The 22,999-nt window shown below is 41.3% G+C and overlaps 2 protein-coding genes across 2 annotated transcripts in view; one reads left to right on the top strand and one right to left on the bottom strand.

Moving 5' to 3' along the window:
* Positions 1-929: 929 nt before the first annotated feature.
* LOC141613631 (uncharacterized) lies at positions 930-1,712 on the bottom strand. Its single transcript, XM_074432374.1, has 2 exons — positions 1,498-1,712; positions 930-1,407 (listed from the first exon to the last, which is right to left on the bottom strand). The coding sequence occupies exons 1-2, from the start codon at positions 1,710-1,712 to the stop codon at positions 930-932; spliced, it is 693 nt and encodes a 230-aa protein (XP_074288475.1).
* A 628-nt stretch (positions 1,713-2,340) lies between these two features.
* The window catches only part of LOC141613630 (uncharacterized), a 38,664-nt gene continuing 18,005 nt past the window's right edge, over positions 2,341-22,999 (top strand). The window contains exons 1-3 of the mRNA XM_074432373.1: positions 2,341-2,584; positions 2,680-2,750; positions 3,250-3,332. Of these exons, the coding sequence (XP_074288474.1) occupies positions 2,341-2,584; positions 2,680-2,750; positions 3,250-3,332 (398 nt within the window). The remainder of the gene's footprint in view (positions 2,585-2,679; positions 2,751-3,249; positions 3,333-22,999) is intronic.

Below are 22,999 nucleotides of genomic sequence, written 5' to 3'. Positions count from 1 at the left end.
AGTCTATGTTGTTAATCGCTGCTTTAACTGTATCCTGCTAGTTGAGTCGACACAATTAGCCTTTTAATATTGGTAACCCTTGACCTGGACCGAAAGGTTGGAATAGGTGAGACCCGCAGTGAACAATAGGATGCTTTAGTGAGGGCGAAAGTTAAGCTAATAGCATTTTAGGGCGAATTGAGACCGAAAGGAGATATTCGTTGCCCCTTAGACCGACACATCGACTGATCTATGACCTTAGCTGCAATTAACTGACGTTTATTGATGACCCGAAATCCTAGTTCCCTTCTCTTTCTGTTAATTTCTCTCATTCCTTTTCTCTCTTTCCTTAATCTATTTAGTTTAGTCAAAATACACCTAAACCCCCATCTTGTGACATTCTGACAGACTGAGTTAAACAGATAATTAGCAAAATAGCCTCCCTGTGGAGATCAACCCTACTTACCGCTGACTTTTGTTAGTAGTAACTTAGGTATTTATTTTTGGTACAGAAACGACCGTATCAGGGTACATCACTTCCCTGATCATGCCCATAACTAGGAGTTTGTCTACTTATTCATTGATAATGGCGTTTCTTTCTGGTGCAAACTTTCGTCTTTTCTGTTGTACAGGCTTGAAAGATGTGTCAATATTGAGTTTATGAGTGATACTATCAGCACTAATTCAAGTCATATCAAAATGAGACCAAGCAAAACAGGAAGATTTATTTTTAAGAAAGCTTACTAATTCGGGCCTGACTAAATCAGGAGCGTCATACCTGTCAGGATACTCAGGGTTGAGGATTACCTGATCTGTTTCCATCTTGGGTGGTGCTACATATGTACTCCTGACAGGATACAGTAATTGTTATACGAGGGACTTACCTGCCTTGGATGGCTTTAGGGCCTCTGTATAGCATTCCTAGGCTGATTTATGCTCACTTTTGATGGTTACCACTCCCAGTCTTTTGGTATCTTGATACACTGATGATAAGTAGAGGGGACGGCTTTGACATTGTGAATCCAGGGCTTGCCCAGAATGACATTGTAGGAGGATAAACAATCTAGAACTCCAAATCTTTCATAAGATACAACGCGTTCAGCATAGGTAGGAAGATAGATCTCTCCTAATGCATTATTTGTTTCACCATTGAACCCTACCAAGACACTGGATTTCTTGGTGATTTGATCTTTGCTAATCTTCATGGCTTTAAGTACATCTAACATTATCAGGTTCATTGAGCTGCCTCTGTCTACTAAGATTCTTCCCATGTTGGCAGTTCCAACTTGCATGGAAATCACCAGGCTATCATGATGCAGGTCAGGGACACTCACCAAATCACAGTCACTGAACATGATAGGTGGTATATTGCCAGGTTTGCAGGGTGATTTATTTTGAGGAGTTCTGGCTAACTTTTTTGCTGCTGAACTGGTCAAGCCAAAAATCTCTGATCCGCCATTTATGAATTTTACTTCATAGAGTGGAGGTGGATGGGGGAGATTGCGCTCCTGCTTTTACTCCGGGTTGACTTTGCTAGGATCTTCATTCCTGTCTCTGGCTTTGATCAAATATTTGAGGTATCCTGCTTTTAGCTTGTAGGCCACTTCCTTCCTGAGAGTAAAGTAATCCTCCGTTGTATGACCTATATCCATGTGAAATTCACACCACTTGGTATGATCCTTCCTTGGATTTGGGTTGTCTGACTTTCTTGGCCACCTAACCACTGGTCCCATGTTATCTAGTCACTGGATCAGACCTGCAATGTCAACACAGAAGTTATGTTCAGAGATAGATGGATGAACTTTAGCCTTACCTTGCTGTTCTTGCGCTAGGTTGACTTCTGACTTATCAGGCCTGATATATGGACCACTCCTATAGTTATTGCCCCTACTGGTGCTAGGTTGGCTTCTTATGTTCGGCTTATCCTAGTCTTTTGCATTGCAGTGTCCTTCAACTTTCCTCCAACTTTGTAACTCTCGTCTTCCTCCAGCCTGATATAAGCAAGTGTCTTTGCTTGGACATCTTCGAAGGAATCACAGGGGTACTTAATCAGCTCACCATAAAGAAGTCAGTGTTATTCCAAATCCTTTGCACATGCAAACCTGCCTAAATTTACTAGGAATAGATGCAGCCAACATTTTCTTCTTGTACAAGGCCACATGAATTTGTGGATCTGAGGTCCCATCATCAATCCTTATGGATGGAATCACAAATTTCTTGGGAAGATCTACTTTAGCTATCTCGTCTATAAAAGGCGAGTCCGCATAGCTTTCAGGGGAAGCTTCCTCCATGTTGGTAGGGACTTCAGGTATTTTCTCGAATTTTTCATTGAGCTTCTTGATTTCCTGGAATATTGCAATCATGACGGCTACTCCTATTTCATCAGCTGTATCATCTTTGGGGATCTCTTCATCGACGTTGGTCACACTTTTGACACCACTCGGACTCCCAGAACTTGAGAAATCAAAGTGCTTGACAATTGATGAGAATGGGGTTCTTGGCTGGATTTTGGAGCCCGATCCCTTTGATTTCTATAACTTTCGTTTCAAGGCTTACTCAGATTCTCTTAGTTGCAAGATTTCAGCCTCTGACAGTGCTATTTTTTGTAATGTAGCAGTCAGTTGTTCTTCTATGGTTGGTTGAGACATATTTTTGCTAATTTCTTTGTTTTTTTGGATTTTTTGTGTGGAATAAAAAAAGATATTAATGAGCTAGATGCCCCACGGTGGGCGCCAATTGTTTTAGGTGGATTCTGCACGAAGCTGAATCAGGTCAGGGTAGAATGGTTGCAGGGTTAACTAGCTCGTCTACCTTGTATATTACTGCAGGGCAGGCTGAACAATGCGTAAGGAAAAGGAAATAAAGAAAAACAAGTAAGACAATAAATTTTGTACGTGGAAAACCCTTAAATGGGTAAAAACCACGGGCACTAAGTCAGGACCGGTTTTACTATGATTTATGAAGAATAATTATATAATTAGCACAACAATGTATTTTGCTTTAAGTATTGTGATAATGTAGCTTGTAATCTTGTAGGATGTGTCTTGGAATGATCTTGGCTCTTCCTTATATAGTAACCTTCATATGCTGAATAATCTCCACAATTAAGGCGTATTATTTTCCCTTAATGATGCCATTAATTGAACCTTCAATGCTCCATAATTACCCGGATAAATGCTTGGACATTATGATAGAATATTTCACTTAATTGCTCCATAATTAGTGTCATAATCTTGATTTATTCTGGATAATTGTGTTTGACTTGGTCAGATAATATTTGCTTGCTTGACCGTTGTCCTCTCCTGCCTGGTGCCAGCCTTGAGTTGTCCTGACGTTTCTGTCTTGATCGTGAGGTCAGAGTAGAAGTCTATCCTCAACATAGTGTGGAAATATTAGGCCCAACACATATACTAATTACTAACTAATTAACTGTAACACCCTCATTTAATCAGGAGCCTTTAGCTAGACATTCCCAACTAAATAAGAGTGTTACCATCTCGGTTTCCCGAGGTAGTGAATAACAAGTACAACAATACCAAAGTATTTTAATTAAAACTTAGTCATTACATATTAGTACAACTTATTCAATCTAGATATAATATAAAACTTCATACAACTCGCAGCGGAATAAATAAAGTGATTACTAATCTAAGTGATTTAGACAGCAACTATGGTCCAAGTCAAGTGACACGTCTGTCGCGTACCTGTCGAAAATAACCAACTGGCTCTAACTAATATAGCTAGGGAAGTCGGGTCGAATCCACAGAGAGGTAGGAATTTGTCGGCTGAATTTCAGTTCGTCTAAGTAACCAATTTGGGGGTTTATAAAATGTGATTTCTAAACTAAGAGGACAAGGAAAAGAGAAATAAAAGGAAGGAGTTTAACAGATAAAAGAGAATAGCTAAGACAAACGGTTCACCATAATCATCTGGTCGAGTAATCTAGGTCCCAGGTCAATGCAGTACGGTCTAAGGGGTAGCGAACGTCACCTTTCGGTCCTTAATTCACCCTAAAGTGTAAACAGTTTAACTTTCGCCCTCGCTGCAATACTCTATTGTTTGCTACTAGTCTGCCTCTTCCAACCTTTCGGTCCAGGTCAAGGTCCACTAAGAATAAGGGTCTAACTTCGTCGACTCAATTAGGCAATTACAATTAATTGTAGCATTTAAACAACAAAGACGGCACCAGCATTAACCTAGTAAATCGACTACTCTCCCTTCATATTATGGATCCCCTATAGTCTTAGCATAGGGAAATTAGCTACTCATAATCGCCGGACTAACAATTACAATAACCAAATAATTAAGACTAAACATGATGATGAAATTAATAAGAATTCAACTAAGCAATTGTAACAGCAAGAGAAGAAGAATTTAAAGCAGTAAATAAAATGAGAATTAAACTAGATTGATAATACCGAATCCGAGTAGCAAAGTGTAGAGAATGAGATCCAAGGAACAGTGACCAAGGTGGCAGTAAAAAAAAAACCAAGTGAAGAGATCAGTAACGTAATTACTCCTCTCCAGTCTTATACTAAAATTCACTCTCAAAACCTAATCTATGGACTGGTTACAAAAGCCCATAAATAATTAGGCGGAAATTAACTAAAACACACGACACCACTCGATCGAGCAAGAATAATCTACTCGATCGAGCAATAGCATCACCAAACCACTCGATCGAGTAATGTGACCCACTCGATCGAGCACCACTAGCATAAACTCCTCGATCGACCCCTCAAACAGGTCGATCGATCAATCTTGAGTGTATAAAGCATTCGATCGAGCAGTTAACCACTCGATCGAGCTACATATGCACGTTAGACCTTGAATTGCTTCCTAAACTCGGCTCATGCGTCTTCCAAGTGTTAGATTTCCAAGCTCCAGCTCCTTATTTTCCATGAATGCATGCAATTGGGACAGTTAAGGCTCGATTTAGCTTCTCTTCAGTCAATTCCTGCAAATTACAATAAACGGACCAAAGTAGAATATTCAGGGGTATTTGTAGCCAGATGCTACATAAAAAGCACAGAAATGCGTGTAAAAATGAGGTGAAAACCTTATATAAAAGACACGCATCAAATCTCCCCAAACCAAACCTTTGCTTGTCCCCAAGCAAATATGAATGCAACTAAAGGATGAACAATGGAACGGGACCAACACATCAGCTACAAAGCACCCACTAGAACCAATTTAATGCGACAACATGACAAAGTAGCAGTAAAAAGTGCAAACGAGTTAAATTAATGTTTCAAACTTACTGAACCATCGACCTTGCAAGACTCAAAAGGTATCGGACTCTCACAGGTCGCTCGTCACTCAAAAACAGGCACAAGGTGAGTATATATGCGAAAGATAGAAAGTAGTAAGACACTCACCTAACTCGACCTATAAGAACATGCATGCAGTCAACATGAATAAAGTCTCTACAACCGTACATAAGCATTCCAACCATACTAATAACCAAGACACGTGCCGAGGACTTACATTTGGGTAAGTGAGGTAGTGGGTAAGAAGGGGCTAAAATGAATTTGGATATGTGGGGTTAGTAGCCAGGCTAGCAACATCAGATCCAAATAGTAACTGCATCCCAACTTCGTACTTATGAAGTCAAGATAAAACGGTGCAAATTTATGCACTAAACTCACAAACACCAAATACCGTCAACTCCCCATAAAATATAGATAAGGCATGGGAGTGTGAATCATTATGCAATTCTGATTCTTTTTTCAAAAATAATCTTTCTGCTTTTTTCTTTTTTTTTTCTTTTCTTTTTTCGCATTTCTCGTTCTCTTTTTTTCTTTTCTTTTTTTTTCATTTTTCTTTTTTTTTTCAACAATTCGACAATTTCCTTCTTTCTTTCTTTCCCTTCAATTCTTCCACCTTCTTCTGAAATCAGATAATATAACCATATTGTAAAAAAACATTCCAAGAACTACTCGTTACTAGCTCAGCTAGGGTAGGAAGTATTATAGAAAGTAGTTGATAGGACAAAAAGGGCAATTTGGCTGTGTGAGGCTCATGGGTAGAATGAAATAAAGGGGACTGCCTCTCCTAACACGTGTCACCATCCACAGACCGAATGCATACAGGTATTAAGAAGACTAGACTCATGCTAAATGAAACCGGTCATGAATGTCACCAGTTTATAAAGCTCTAGCCTCAGAATGTAATGTAGCTTGCCGACATAATGAATCAAGTCTATTCGTTCAGGTAAGGAAGAAACAAAAACTCGTAGATTATGCACATAATCACGCCAACTAAATGTCAAGAAAATGCAAGGCTCAAATAAGGGTTCAAAGTAGCGTCAATGTTCAAACGTTCCGACTCAAATCAAACATGAAATTTTTTTGAAAATTATTGAATTTTATGATTTTTTGGATTAAAACAAACAACAATGCATGCGGAAATAATAAATATGGAAGCAGAAATGCAAGAAAACATGCAGACATGGATATGGATGCATACCTCCCCAAACCAAACCGTACAATGTCCTCATTGTACTAAAAATAGGGAAAGAAATGCAAACTTGAAAGGAAGAGGAAAAGTGGAGTCGGAAAACTTACAAAACGTCGTAAGGAGGGACCTCCCCAAACCGACCATGAACATGGGAGGTCAAAGAAAGTCAAACAAAGGCTCCATAGACGTAAAAACAAAGAAAATGGAGGTCATAACCATTCGATCGAGTACCTGGAACAGCTCGATCGAATGAACCGGTGCATTAGAATAGCTCGATCGAATCGATCAAATGAAGAATCACTCGATCGAGTAAACACGGGTTTGGATCTAGTCGATCGAGGACATTTTCACTCGATCGAGTAACGGCTGCATCAGAAAGTGCTCGATCGAACACAAAATCATTCGATCGAGTGCTTTGACCTGCAAAAGACGCATTAAACGCAAGGAAAGTACAAAGGAGGTTCATAAAACAGCGTCTAAAGTTCAACGTAAAGCTAAAGAAAAACAAATAGTTCAACAAAAGTACAAATAAAACAGTCCGGGCTGCCTCCCGGAGAGCGCTGGTTTAAGAGGTCCCGCATGACCTTTCTGGCATCAGTTAACTGGCGCGTCGAGCTCGTCGAAGCGCAAGACTTCAACGCGGTTGTCCGCTTCACTCGCCTCGTGGTAATGCTTCACATATTGGCCATTCACCTTGAATCTATGACCCTCGGAATCTTCAAGCTCCACGGATCCAAATTTGGTAACAGCTGTCACCGTATATGGACCACTCCATCTGGACTTCAGCTTGCCAGGAAATAGTCTCAGCCGGGCATTAAACAAAGAAAGACCTTCTGCCCCACATGAAACTCCCGAGGTAGGATTCTCTTGTCATGCCATCTCTTCGTCTTTTCCTTGTAAATGCGCGAGCTGTCATAGGCATTAAGCCTAAACTCCTCTAATTCATCTAGTTGCAAAAGTCGATTCTGACCACACAATTTAGGATCATAATTAAGCTCACAAATTGCCCACCAGGCCTTACATTCCAGCTCAACAGGTAAGTGACACGATTTCCCATAAACTAACCTATAAGGTGATGCACCAATTGGTGTCTTAAAGGCAGTTCTATAAGCCCATAATGTGTCATCTAGCTTAAGACTCCAGTCTTTCCGTGATTTAGAAACTACCTTAGACAAGATCTCTTTCAGCTCACGATTAGAGACCTCTACCTGACCACTAGTTTGGGGATGATACCCCAAACCACGCCGGTGTTGGACACCAACTCTAGACAGTATGGAAGTGAGTTTCTTTTCCTTAAAATGCATCCCCCCATCACTAATGACGACCCTAGGGACACCAAAGCGGGGGAATATGATCTTTTTAAACATCTTTATCACGGTCTTACCATCACAATGAGGTGAAGCAATTGCCTCAACCCATTTTGACACATAGTCTACAGCTACTAAGATGTACCAGTTACCTTTCTATGGATGGGAACGGTCCTTGGAAATCAATGCCCCGGACATCGAAAACCTCAACCTCTAGGATGCCGTTTTGTGGCATCTCATGTCTCTTCGAAATGTTCCCCGATCGTTGGCAAGCATCACAAGTCAAACAAAAGACTTGGCGTCGAAAACAAAGAAGGCCAAGAAAAACCAGATCGAAGTACCTTAGCCACGGTGCGCGATGGACCGTGGTGACCACCATATGAAGAGGAGTGACAGCCTTCCAGACTATTTTGGTCTCCCACTGCGGAATACACCGTCCTCAGAGAGACCGTCTCGCACATTCCTTAAACAAGTAAGGGTCATCCCGGATATCGCTGCTTAGCGTTATATAGAAAACGCTTCTTTTGCGATGAGAAAGGTCGGTGGCGGCTCGCCACCGACAACGAAGTTAGCTATATCTGCATACCAAGGTTCTTGGTTAACAATAGACGACACAACAAAAAAAAAAGTATCGTCAGGAAAAGAATCATCAATGGGTAGAGAATCTTCCCCTTCTTGTCGCATCACCGCGACAAGTGATCGCCTACAACGTTCTCGGCTCCTTTCTTATCCTTAATCTGCAAGTCAAACTCCTGAAGAAGGAGTATCCATCTCAGTAGCCGTGGTTTAGCCTCCTTCTTAGCAAGGAGATGCCTCAAAGCTGCATGGTCAGTAAAAACAGTGACTTCTGACCCAACTAAATAAGTACGAAACTTCTCTAAGGCATAAACTACAGCTAACAGCTCCTTCTCAGTGGTAGTGTACTTCACTTGAGCCTCATCCAGAGTTCGGCTCGCATAGTAAATAGCGTTCAAGGCTTTGTCCTTTCTCTGTCCAAGCACCGCTCCTAGTGCATAGTCACTCGCATCGCACATGATCTCAAACGGCAAGTCCCAGTTGGGAGGCTGTATGATCGGCGCAGAGACTAAGGCCTGCTTTAACCTGTTAAAAGCAGAAAGGCAAGCGTCAGTAAACACAAAAGGGGCATCCTCAAGCAGCAATTGTGTGAGTGGTTTAGCAATTTTGGAGAAATCCTTGATAAACCGGCGATAAAAGACGGCGTGACCAAGGAAGCTCCTCACCCCCTTAACATTAACAGGAGGTGGTAATTGCTGAATCACTTCCACCTTTGCTTTATCTACTTCTATTCCCCTATCAGAAACCAAGTGCCCTAAGACAATTCCCTCGTTGACCATAAAGTGGCACTTCTCCCAGTTCAGCACAAGATTAACCTCAATACAGCGCTGCAACACTTTCTCAAGGTTAGACAGACAGTCAGAAAAATCACTTCCATATACACTAAAGTCATCCATAAAAACTTCCATGATAGACTCAATATACTCTGAAAATATCCCCATCATACACCTTTGGAAGGTAGCAGGGGCATTGCACAAACCAAAAGGCATTCTGCGATACGCAAAACGCCCTTAGGACAGGTAAATGTAGTCTTGGCCTGATCGTCTGGGTGGATAGGGATCTGAAAGAACCCTGAATACCCGTCTAAATAGCAGAAAAATTTATGAGAAGCTAACCTTTATACCATTTGATCAATAAAAGGAAGGGGAAAGTGATCTTTCTTAGTGGCGGCATTCAGCTGTCTGTAATCTATGCACATCCGCCAACCAGTTACTACGCGAGTAGGTATTAATTCATTCTTCTCATTATTAACTACAGTTATCCCTCCTTTATTCGGGACCACCTGTACTGGACTCACCCATTTAGAATTACCGACAGAATACATAATACCTGCGTCTAGCAGCTTCATTACCTCAGCCATCACGACATCCTGCATCTTCTGGTTCAGCCTACGCTGACCCTGTCTGCAAGGTTTGTGATCCTCCTCCAGCTCTATCCTGTGCATACAAATATCGGGACTAATCCCCGTGATATCGTCCAGTGAATAGCCCATTGCCTTCCTGTTTTTCTTGAGCACAGCTAACAAAGAGGTTAGCTGCTCATCACTAAGCTTGGCACTAACAATGACTGGATATTGCTCTGTATCGTCTAAGAAAGCATATTTAAGATGAGAAGGGAGAGGCTTACGTTCCGGTACCTTTACCTCTATGGAGCAAAGAGTGCTGATCATTTGTTCCACCTGCTCTCCTTCATGCTCATCTAAGTCATCAACGAGCAAGTCCAACGCAGCGTCATCGTCCTCTGGGCTATCTGCACACTCATTAAAAAGCATGAGAGCTTCTAGTGGGTCCTTCATAAAAGAACCCGACCAGAAGTCATAAATAGACTCATCAATAATATCGACCGAATAGCAAGTGTCCTCTATCATTGGGTGGGCTAAAGTACTGGGCAAACTGAATGTGATAGCGTCATCCCCTCGCAAGAGTCGACGCCCTTGTCGACATCAATAACAGACCCAGTGTACAAAGGAATGGTCTTCCTAAGATAATTTGGGTCCGGTGTCCTCGGCTATATCCAAAACAATGAAATCTCTTTTGGGATGTAAAGCTTGCCTATTTTCACAGCACATCCTCTAAGACACCTAAGGGTCTCCTAACGATCTATCACCATCTGTAGGGTAATGTTGGTCACTTTGAAGTGACTCATCTTCAGTTTCTTGCAGACAGGAAGGGGCATGACACTAACACTGGCACCTAAATCGCAAAGGGCCTTATCAATAACCATATTACCTATGACACAAGTGATAGAAAAACTGCCCGGGTCTTTCATTTTTGGAGGGGCCTTATTTAACAGCAAGTTACTAGACTCTTCCATAAATGAAATCGTCTCAAATTCACTCAAGTTTCTCTTACGCGTCACGATATCCTTCATAAACTTAGCGTAAGTGGGTACCTGAGTAACAAGTTCGGAAAAAGGGACAACATTCTGGAGGTTCTTCACGATGTCCACGAACTTACCGTACTGTTGCTCGATCTTTGCGTCCTTCAGACGGCTTGGGAAGGGTACCCTGGTAGCGATGAGTGGTCCCGCAACCTTTTCTTTACCCTTATCAATGCATGACGTCTCCACAGCAGGGGAAGATGACACGGTGGCGGTATTAGGTATTGAATTAGGATTTCCGCCACTTAAAGTACTGGATCGAGTACTTTGATCGCTCGATCGACCATGTTCTTCACTCGATCGAGTGATTTCTTCAGCAGAGTTGCTCGATCGAGTAGTACTATCGCTCGAACGACCAACTTGGCATTATGCGCTTCTCGATCGACCGCCATTGTCACTCGATCGAGTGACTGGATGATTAGAACCGCTCGATCGAGTAGATGAGTTGCTCGATCGAGTGGTTACTGCACACGCAGCAAGTATTTCCTGCAAAAATTCGTCTAGATCATCATCTGAGTCATCATCAGCTGTCAAAACCTCGTCTTCTTCATGAGTAGGGTCATTTTGAAAGTTCATTGCACTGACTGGATCGCAAATTGGAAGAAGTTTGGCTTGGTCTGTCGCGAATGTTAACTGCGCGACTTGTTCTTTCAATTCCGATATAACCGTTTCAGATTGCTGTGACATCTTTAACATACTCATCATAATGGATTTCAACTCGGCAATTTCTTCTCTTGCAGAGGGAGAGACCGGTTGTGGTACTGGCGTAGAAGGGGTAGAATCATTCTTGATTTCTTCATACAACTGGGAGAAGGGAACTCCCTGCTTGTATTTCTTATATGCAAGGGCGCGATCTACACTTGCCATGCATTCATAAAGATCGTGCCCTTCCTCGCCACATCTACCACATGGCTCTGTATGCTCTGTAATCGTAGGCATATTGGCAAACAACTTTCAAAGCAACAGCTAATCTGCAAAACTGATCAAAACCTTGCAGAAAATGAGATCAGCCTCAAGGAATAAATTCCTTGAGACAAAAGACAAACTTAATTAAAGCAACAAAATTGCGCCACCTCCCCAAGAACGGCGCTAAAATTTGACACGTCATCACGTACTGTCAAAAAATAACCAACTGGCTCTAACTAATATAGCTAGGGAAGTCGGGTCGAATCCACAGAGAGGTAGGAATTTGTCGGCTGAATTTCAGTTCGTCTAAGTAACCAATTTGGGGGTTTATAAAATGTGATTTCTAAACTAAGAGGACAAGGAAAAGAGAAATAAAAGGAAGGAGTTTAACAGATAAAAGAGAATAGCTAAGACAAACGGTTCACCATAATCATCTGGTCGAGTAATCTAGGTCCCAGTCAATGCAAGATGCGGTCTAAGGGGTAGCGAACGTCACCTTTCGGTCCTTAATTCACCCTAAAGTGTAAACAGTTTAACTTTCGCCCTCGCTGCAATACTCTATTGTTCGCTACTAGTCTGCCTCTTCCAACCTTTCGGTCCAGGTCAAGGTCCACTAAGAATAAGGGTCTAACTGCGTCGACTCAATTAGGCAATTACAATTAATTGTAGCATTTAAACAACAAAGACGGCACCAGCATTAACCTAGTAAATCGACTACTCTCCCTTCATATTATGGATCCCCTATAGTCTTAGCATAGGGAAATTAGCTACTCATAATCGTCGGACTAACAATTACAATAACCAAATAATTAAGACTAAACATGATGATGAAATTAATAAGAATTCAACTAAGCAATTGTAACAGCAAGAGAAGAAGAATTTAAAGCAGTAAAAAAAATGAGAATTAAACTAGATTGATAATACCGAATCCGAGTAGCAAAGTGTAGAGAATGAGATCCAAGGAACAGTGACCAAGGTGGCAGCAAAAAAAAAACCAAGTGAAGAGATCAGTAACGTAATTACTCCTCTCCAGTCTTAAACTAAAATTCACTCTCAAAACCTAATCTATGGACTGGTTACAAAAGCCCATAAATAATTAGGCGGAAATTAACTAAAACACACGACACCACTCGATCGAGCAAGAATAATCTACTCGATCGAGCAATAGCATCACCAAACCACTCGATCGAGTAATGTGACCCACTCGATCGAGCACCACTAGCATAAACTCCTCGATCGACCCCTCAAACAGCTCGATCGATCAATCTTGAGTGTATAAAGCATTCGATCGAGCAGTTAACCACTCGATCGAGCTACATAGGCACGTTAGACCTTGAATTGCTTCCTAAACTCGGCTCATGCGTCTTCCAAGTGTTAGATTTCCAAGCTCCAGCTCCTTATTTTCCATGAATGCATGCAATTGGGACAGTTAAGGCTCGATTTAGCTTCTCTTCAGTCAATTCCTGCAAATTACAATAAACGGACCAAAGTAGAATATTCGGGGGTATTTGTAGCCAGATGCTACATAAAAAGCACAGAAATGCGTGTAAAAATGAGGTGAAAACCTTATATAAAAGACACGCATCATCAAGCTCACGTCCCAATGCTCCCAAGTCAGCTAATCTTTAGTACCTGTCAAATCTGCTCCTCATTATGGTTCATCAAAGGTGTTCACGAATACACTGTCAACCACGATCTTGAGTAGGAATAACTAACAACACTAGATGACAATAACAATATGAATATGCATGATATGACTTAATAGAACCATTCAGCCGAGTTCATCACTCGCAACGCGATTCATCCCGCCAATCCTTGGCCGGGGCAGCCTCAACCCGAAGGTGAGAAAACACACTACATTACTATAAATTAATGTCTGCCTCAACACACAGTTGATAAATATCCACCAGACGGTCTGCAGAACCAACCTGGGGCCTACCTCGAGAATTCACGATTATAATCGTCTGCCAGAATAAATCTGATAACCAGTATACATTACTATAAGTAATATCTGCCAGAATAAATCTGATAATCAATGTAAATGTCATGCTTATATGAATGCAATAATAAATAATAATAATCAGCCGGATATAATCCACAATAATCAACCACAATGATAACCCAGCCGGAACACTAACAAATATACTTCCAGCCACAAATACTTCATGCGAAATATAATAATACAACCAGTTGAGTAGTTATCCTACCTGTCAAGTGAATACTCCAATTACGCACTCTAATTATGCAATCCAATCAACAATTAAAGTTCCTCAATAAACCTGTCATCTAATACAAATAATAGTAATTACTACTTATAAACTTTATTCAAATAATTCCATTAATTATTAATTAATTAATTAATTAATTACGTTAATTATAATCTCGTATAATATAATTATAAAAACCCGTTTCAATAAGTCAAAACCCGATCACCCATTATAATCTCGTATAACATACAACATTCACGGTTTTAAAACCGTGATCAACACCTCACCAAAACCCGCCTACCACGACACCCCTAGCCACCGTCAGCATCACCCAATCCTGCCACACCCTAGCCTGCAACCCAATGCATCCCAACAACCAACAACCACCAGCCAAACCGCCAGCAACACCCCAAATTCTCATGCCCTAAAACCACCATGATACTATTAATACCGAAAACCCGACACCATCCTCTCACACTACCTCACCACCTCTGGCCACCACCGCAGTCACCACTAACCCATGGTGGTTCCTTGGGTAGTCCCATGTCCCCCCTTGACCCAATAATACCACCACAGGAACCTCCCTATACCGGCAGCAACATCAACCACATCTCTTCCCTTGTTTTACGCTGTTTTCGCGTAACTCCGGCAACCACCCGCACCACGAGCAACCTCCAACCACCCAAAAGCCATTAATATGCTCGACTCACCACCCTGGTACCAACCCTAGCTCCGGTCAGGTCTCCGTGTGACTAAACGGTCGTCAAAACCGTATAAAACCGTGGCTTTACCCAACGACCAAATCCCTTTCGAATTTCGGCGACACACCGCACCAACCACCACTTGTAACTACCCCTAACCTCCCACTAGGGTCGGCCAACCACCACGAGCCCAACCAACCCAGGTCTGAGTTCAAACAAGTCACAACAAGGGTCAAAAATCCGGGTTCAGCGTGTCCCAAACACCCACGAAAACCCAGTCATTACCCCACCCCTGGCGGTCAAACGGCGGTCCTAGTCACTCCCTGATGGTCCATGGTCACAACGATGGTCACGGCTTGTCCTACGGTGGTCTAGTTTACGAGTTATAACATAGCAAAGACTATACATGAGACGGTCCTACCTCGAGTTAATTAGCGATGTAAATTCCGTCTTTATTCCTTCTACGTCTCCTCCTCTTCTCTCAAATTTTCAGTTTGCATATCATAAACTAGGGCAAGGTATTTATCTCTATTTATAGGGTAGGCTTAGATCTATAAGAGAGTAATTAGGAAACTATGTAATTACCTTATTACTATTATTATTATGAAATACGATTATTATTATTATTACTATTATTATTATGAAATACGATTACTATTATTATTATTATTATTCTATATGGGCTATACAACTACTACACAAGCTTGGCCCATTTACACTTCCAATTTACTCAGCCTAACTCCTTTCCCGACTCATTATTCTATTATTCTATTATTTATTATTTTATTATATCATTCCTGTGGGTTAATATCCGTATACTACCCCTTTAATTGTAGGACTATAACGTAAAATTTACATGTGAATATAGTCATAAAACATAAAAACAGTAGAGAAACGATAAGAAGCAAGTAACAACCTCGGGTCCTTTAAATTGCGGCGTAAAGAAATGTAAATCAAAGCAGATTTCCTCCTAATCGTTGCACCCAAGACTTGTCCGAGATATGCCCTTGTGCTAGAACAGTGTTCTCCGATTGCCTTGCAATATTGGGAGAACTGATGTGAGTTTTTCACTGGATGAGAGATCCGAATTTCAAGAGGCACTGTTCTCGAAACCCTAATAATTTTAGCAAATGAATGATTAGGTTACAAAGAGGAGAGACTCCCTCTTTGTATGGTTCGGCCGTGAGTTTCTCATAGGGAGAGTGGGCTTTCCACTTTCTCTTATTTTTAACTCATGGTACGATCCGAAATCCTAAATGTATATGACACGGTCGATTATAAATCATTATCGGTTATCGGAAATTAAGGCATCAGCTAATAATACGGGTTAGCCGAATTATTAATACGTGTCCGACAAAACAAAAGATTGTATAATTATATTCAATATACATTAATTAAATATAAATCGCTTATATTTAATTTTACGAATTAACTGGTTAATTCGCCTTAGCCCATGATATTTAATCCGTATTAAATATAATATCTCAACATCACATATTTGACTAATTACGAGTCAAATAACTCGGACTAACTGGTTAGTCAATTTTGGCATCTACATGACAGTATTTTCATACCGTCACATCTCTCGAACGTATCCTATAGGTGTGACTTTTAGGGACCAGTTGATCACCGCCATCTGTATGACAATAACGTCAAACTTATCTAGCAAGCCAACCGTTATTGATAAACGTGGATCAACTGATAATAATACCAAAGTATGCCCTTTGATCCTTTTAGAGGTTTATAAGTCCTTGCACTAGTCACGTTAAGGACACCAACCCCAACAAGCTCCCACTTGTCCGTACAAGTGTATGTGCAATGACGTTATCCGCACTAACTGGAGGACACAAGCTCCAACAAACTCCCACTTGTCCGAACAAGTGTATGTGCGATAACCGATTCTCATATTCATTTAAAATTTCTCCCACTCAATGTAAAACAATTTGCAGATCTGGATCCACAAAGGTCGTATTTTACAATCGATCCGTATCTAGAGTGGTTTCCCCGACTAGAGAGTAACTTAACCGATAAAACGAATCCGTATCCGAGCATGGCCATGCATTTCGATTCTGACTCCTCGAGTGGCCCTGAGAAATATCGAGTACCCGATAAAGGCTGAATATTTCCTTCAACTCGACTCCTTCCGATCTAAGCACAAAGATGAAATGACCCGAAAAAATCTACTTGGCCCCCTGTTACGGATGACCGTGAGAAAGAAACCAAAGTCACCCAAAATCTGCCGTAGTCTCAAGAGACAACATAGTCAAAGAATCGACTCTTAGGATCACCATGGAAGTCCTATCCACGACCGGGCAACGAATGTTATAAAACATTTAGGACTCCACGTCGATGTCACAATGGTGTCCTACGAGATATCCGTATAACTCGCCTCTGTGATTGGTCAGTCAACCGGTTGACTTATGGCTCGTTGAACCCACCATCAACCAACGTCACAAAATAATTGCCAGAGTTATCAGCTCATGTGGGCAATTAAGGACTAACAAGATATGATGTTTGTTCAGTTCACTTTGTGGTGTTCAAAATCGTCGTACAATTCCACATGAAAAACAAAATATATATATAAAATATCAAAATGATGATGTCATATAGAGTACAAACGTGAATGAATCTAATCCATAAAAAGTACTACAACTCAGGAACACGTTTGATTCCCATGGAATTAACGTGCCCTTCATGCTTATCTTGTCGTAATGCTTTAGTGAGAGGATCTGCTATGTTATCATCAGTAGCAATCTTTTCTATCACTACTTCCTTTTGCTCCACGTAATCTCGGATTAGATGAGCTTTCCGTTGTACATGTCTAGACTTGTTGCTAGACTTTGGCTCCTTAGCTTGGAAGATGGCACCACTATTGTCGCAATAGATGGTGATCGGGTCATTCGAACTAGGCACTACAGAGAGCCCATGTAAGAATTGACGCATCCATATCGCTTCCTTTGTTGCTTCAGACGCGGCATAGTACTCGGACTCAGTCGTAGAATCTGCTGTAACAGTTTGTTTCGAACTCTTCCACTGATCGCAGGCGCCATTAAGAGTAAAAACGAATCCAGACTGAGATTTCGAGTCGTCTCGATCCGTTTGGAAGCTAGCATCTGCGTAACCGGTTGCGCATAGCTTTTGAGAGCCTCCATAAGTCAATGCCCAATCTTTAGTCCTCCGGAGGTACTTAAGAATGTTCTTGACAGCCAACCAATATGGTTCACCTGGTTCTTTGTTGGAATCGACTTGTCATACTCAATGCATATGCCACGTCCGGACGTGTGCATATCATGGCATACATGATTGATCCTATAGCCGAGGCATAAGGAATCCGTGTCATGCGCTCTTTCTCTTCCGGTGTCTCTGGTGCCTGAGACTTGCTCAAATGCACCCCTGGAGCCATAGGAAGGAACCCCTTCTTGGAGTTAGTCATGCTTTGAATCTCTCTAGGACTTTGTCTATGTAAGACTCTGATCGAGAGATAACATCCGTCGTGATCTATCTCGATAGATACGGATGCCTAGAATTCTTTGTGCCTCTCCCAGATCTTTCATCTGGAAATGGTTTTTCAACCATACTTTCACCGAAGTTAAGAGAGGTATGTCATTCCCAATCAGGAGTATGTCGTCAACATACAATATTAGGAAGACAATCTTGCTCCCACTCGACTTGATATATAGACATGGTTCCTCGACCGATCGAGTAAATCCATTGTCTTTTATCACTTGGTCGAAGCGATGATTCCAACTCCTTGATGCTTGCTTAAGTCCATAAATGGAACGCTTAAGCTTGCACACTTTCTTAGGGTGTTTAGGATCGATGAAACCTTCGGGTTGTACCATGTACAACTCTTCCTCCAAAAAGCCGTTTAAGAAGGCGGTTTTCACATCCATTTGCCAAATTTCATAGTCATGAAAAGCGGCGATCGCTAAGATAATCCGAATGGAACGCAAAGATGACTACGGGTGCAAAAATCTCATCGTAGTGCAAACCTGGCACTTGGGTGAAACCTTTTGCAACTAGTCGTGCTTTGTAGATATCTTGCTGACCTTCCACAGAATGCTTTATCTTGTAAAGCCATTTGCATTGAAGGGGACGAACCTTAGCAGGTAAGTCAACAAGATCCCAGACGTTGTTCTCATACATGGAGTCCATCTCGGATTGCATGGCCTCAAGCCATAGCTTTGAGTCAGAACTTGTCATGGCACCTTTATAGGTTGCGGGTTCACTACTCGTTAAGAGTAGAACGTCATCTATGTCATGTTCCTCGACCATACCGATGTATCTGTCCGGAGGAATAGAGACTCTCCCCGACCTCCTAGGTTCCTCAGGAATGTTAACCGCAGCCGGGATTGAAGGAATAGGTTCCTCCAATAGTTGCTCGGTATTTGGTTCTAGAATCTCCGACAGGTCGAAGGTTCTATCACTCTTTGCATTCTCGAGAAATTCCTTCTCTAAGAATGTCGCACTAGCCGCAACAAAAACGCGTTGTTCGGTTGGCGAATAGAAGTAATGACCAAGTGTTCCTTTAGGATAACCTATAAAGTATGTCTTGACCGATCGCGGGCCGAGCTTATCCTCGTGTCTCCACTTGACATAAGCCTCGCAGCCCCAAACCCGTATAAAGGACAAGTTAGGGACCGTTCCCTTCCATAGTTCATATGGAGTCTTGTCAACAGACTTTAGACGGACTTCGGTTGAGTATTAGAGCGGGCGACATAAGAGCATAACCCCATAATGAATCAGGTAATATCGTGTGACTCATCATGGATCGAACCATATCAAGTAGTGTTCGATTTCTCCGTTCGGACACACCATTCAAATGAGGTGTTCCAGGTGGAGTTAATCGTAAGGCAATCCCACGGTCCTTTAGGTGTTGATCAAACTCGTGAGAAAGATACTCGCCACCACGATCTGAACGTAGTGTTTTAATCTTTCTACCCAATAGGTTCTGTACCCTATTTTGGTATTCCTTGAATTTCTCAAAGGATTCACTTTTGTGTTTCATTAAGTAGACATAGCCATATCTACTCAAATCGTCCGTGAAAGTGATGAAATACCTATAGCCTTCTCGTGCGGTGATTGACATAGGTCCACATACATCCGTGTGTATGAGTCCTAATAGGTCAGCAGCGCGCATTCCAACACCTTTGAAGGAAATACGAGTCATTTTACCGATGAGACATGATTCACACGTGCCAAATGATTGAAAATCAAAGGCCGAGATAGCTCCATGTTTGATGAGCTGTTTTACGCGTTTCTCATTAATGTGTCCCATACGGCAGTGCCATAGATACGTTTGATCTTTGTCACCAACCTTTAACTTTTTATTCATTACGTGTAATATTTCCGTGGTCTAATCTAAAACATAAATTCCGTTCATGGAGACTGCCTTGTCAGAATCATATTGTGTAATGAGAAAATGCAAGTATTATTTTCTATTACAAATGAAAAACCAAGTTTATCAAGCGCAGAAACTGAAATAATGTTTTTGGAAAGACTAGGTACATAATAGCAGTCATATAATGACAACTCAAATCTGCTTGGAAGTGGATCACATATGTCCCCTTGGAGATGGCAAAACTACTCTTGCTCCATTCCCAACACGCAGTCCACCTCACCCTTTACGAGGGGTTCGATGTTTCGAGCCCCGCACATGATTACACAGATGAGAACCACAACCAGTATCAAGTACCCAAGTTCCGTAACTTGCGTGGTTAATCTCAATCATATGAATAAAAGTAGAAGAGAGAGAAGACATACCAACAGGTTTAACACGACCTGCCTTTAAGTCCTCATGATAAACAGGACATGTGCGTCTCCAATGCCCAGTCTTGTGGCAATGATGGCATTCCATGTTTTCACTCTTGCTCTTTGTCATGCCTGATGAGTTGCTCGACTCACCAGGACCACTCTTACCTGAACCCGACTTCTTGAACTTCGCCTTACCTACTGTTAGGTTTGCCGGAGCTTTGCCCTTACCTTTCCCTTTGTTTGACACAACGAGAACATCCTGTTTCGAACTCCCACTGAACTTCATGTCCTTCTCGGTCTGTACGAGGAGGGAGTGCAGTTCATGCGGAGTTTTCTTCAAATCATTCATATAGTAATTCGCTCTGAATTGCGAATAACCATCGTGGAGTGAGTGAAGAATACGGTCGATAACAATATTCTCGCTGATGTTACAATTAAAGGTCTCCAGTTTCTCGACATTCTCAATCATGCTGAGAATGTGTGGGCTAACCGGTTGGCCCTTCTGGAGTCTCGCATCAAAGAAGCGAGTGGTATGCTCATAGGTCACGATTCTCGGTGCTTTCGAGAATTCCTTAGTGAGCGTGGTGAAAATCTTGTTTGCACCATGGGCTATGAAGCGCTTCTGCAAATTGGATTCCATTGCAAAAATGAGTACGTTTTTAATCGCACCCGCTTCCATACAGAAATCGTTAAACTTGGCGATTTCGGTAGCTCTAGCCGTGGGACCTGGGTTTGCCGGGAGGGGCTCTAACAAAAATTTGAGCTTCCCGTCGTCGCGGTGGCGCATTCCGTAATGCCGCCTCCCGATCCGCGAAGTTGGATCCATCATTCTTCGATCGAGTAGACCGATTCATCCGATTCATGAAGATCCTAAGCCAGGACTCACGGTCCAATGTGGCACTTGGCATTGGGTTATCACTTGAACCAGCCATTTGTTGTTTAGCGAGTTTAAAAACGTGATCTACACCGAAAAAGAAAGAAAAACAAAACGAAATAAGCAACTCATCGAGGTGATTTAAGTCTATTTTAAAATTCATTTTAAACATGTAGACTCTCGCACTTGCATAATTGATCTCCCTCAAGAATGATACAAGTGATCCCAAGACTCAATTTACGTAAATTGATAAGCCAACTGTTTAGCTAATTCTTCCGGAAGAACTCTTGGTCGATAGATTTCCGTAAATCCTATCTATAGTCCACCATAATCACATGATCGTACGAGTGACCATAGTGTTGAGATAAAATAGGTCAATCAGTTCCAACTTACCCGACGTAGAAGGGGTCATAGTATGCCTACCGACGAAGAAGGGACTCATTGGAGTTTGACCTATAAAGACTGTTCTCAATTTTAGTTTATACGAGGAAGATCCCATCAACTAAGTTTTAATTCATTTTAAGTGAACGAATAACTAGCGTCTGTCGTGAACGAATTAATTTAGATGATGGCTTTTAACGTGTGACATGAGAATGTCAATGAAAACTAACTCGTGACCTCTATATGTGTCAGTTTTCATGCAATAAATAGGTGGTTTGGTTTTTAGGCGGAATATGATGCATATTATCGTTGCGAAAAATAAATAAGGAATGCAAAAACGTAAAATAAAAAAAAATTCCTAGTGTGGCCTATCCTAGTATAAGAACATAATACAACTTTGGAATCCACCGTTGGACCCGAAAAGCTTGTCTTGATGTTCCATCTTGATCCAAGTAGCGGGAGTGAGCATCTGGTCTCCATCTTTGGTCTTCTCAAAAAATTACAATTAAAATTACAAAATATAAACCTATTTACATTCTAATTAAAACTGTAATTACAAGTGGAAAAACCAAAACGGAGATACAAGATCTCAAAATACAACCAAGACCGTGTTCCATCATTACGGTAACACGTTCTACTAAGGCCACACTAAGTTACAACCGTTTGTAAAATTAAATACGTAATAAAAGGCATTCACGGCATTCATAAATTAACGATAAATAAAAATGCATCAACTAAAAACAAATTCATTCGTGACATAATTCCGTAATTATGTTAAAATTATCCAAACCACCTTTTAATGAATAAAATTCACGTGATAAAACCGCTTCTATCATTTAATTTTAATCCATTACAGTCTGTCATTTTAAAGACGCTTTAAAACAACTATATGGTACGTGAGTGAACCGATTCACTATTAAGCGAGTGTACTATATCCGTATAAAGTACATATTGAAGCCAAAAGAAAATTTAAATCAAAAGAAACAAATTTTCAAAGTCATTAAAGATTTAAATCCCTCGATCCAGGGACACAAGTGCTCGATCGAGGAACTAAAGGGCTCGATCGATCAACTGCAAGTCGATCGAGGGGTATGCTAATCAGGGAGTACTCGATCGACTAAACTGGAGGTCGATCGAGAACTTATATCACAAATCTACTCGATCGAGTACGAGGACAACTCGATCGAGCGGAGGGGTTTTGAAAGGGGTCGATCGAGTACAACAGGGGACTCGATCGAGCAAAAGGTTTTTGAACAGGTCGATCGAGTACAAAGCGGGGACTCGATCGAGCAAAATTATACTGAAAAAGCCACTCGATCGATTAAAAACTTGGTCGATCGAGTGCAAAAGTCTCTGGAAAATTCAAAACCCTCGTGAAAACATATTTCGAGACAAAAACAATTGCAAATTCGATCAAAAATGCATTAAAACAAATTTGACAATTGACAAAACATGACATATTGTTATAATCTCTGC

This window comes from Silene latifolia, chromosome 11 (genome assembly GCF_048544455.1).
Source record: "Silene latifolia isolate original U9 population chromosome 11, ASM4854445v1, whole genome shotgun sequence".
NCBI lineage: Eukaryota > Viridiplantae > Streptophyta > Magnoliopsida > Caryophyllales > Caryophyllaceae > Silene > Silene latifolia.
The sequence above is the reverse complement of the archived record's forward strand: the minus strand, read 5'-3'. Positions and strand labels throughout refer to the sequence as shown.

Coding starts and splice junctions, on each gene's coding strand:
- LOC141613631 (XM_074432374.1), bottom strand. CDS start 1,712: ATGGGACCAGTGGTTAGGTGGCCAAGAAAGTCAGACAACCCAAATCCA. Junction 1,408..1,497: donor CCTAGCAAAGTCAACCCGGA/GTAAAAGCAGGA, acceptor TGGCTTGACCAG/TTCAGCAGCAAAAAAGTTAG.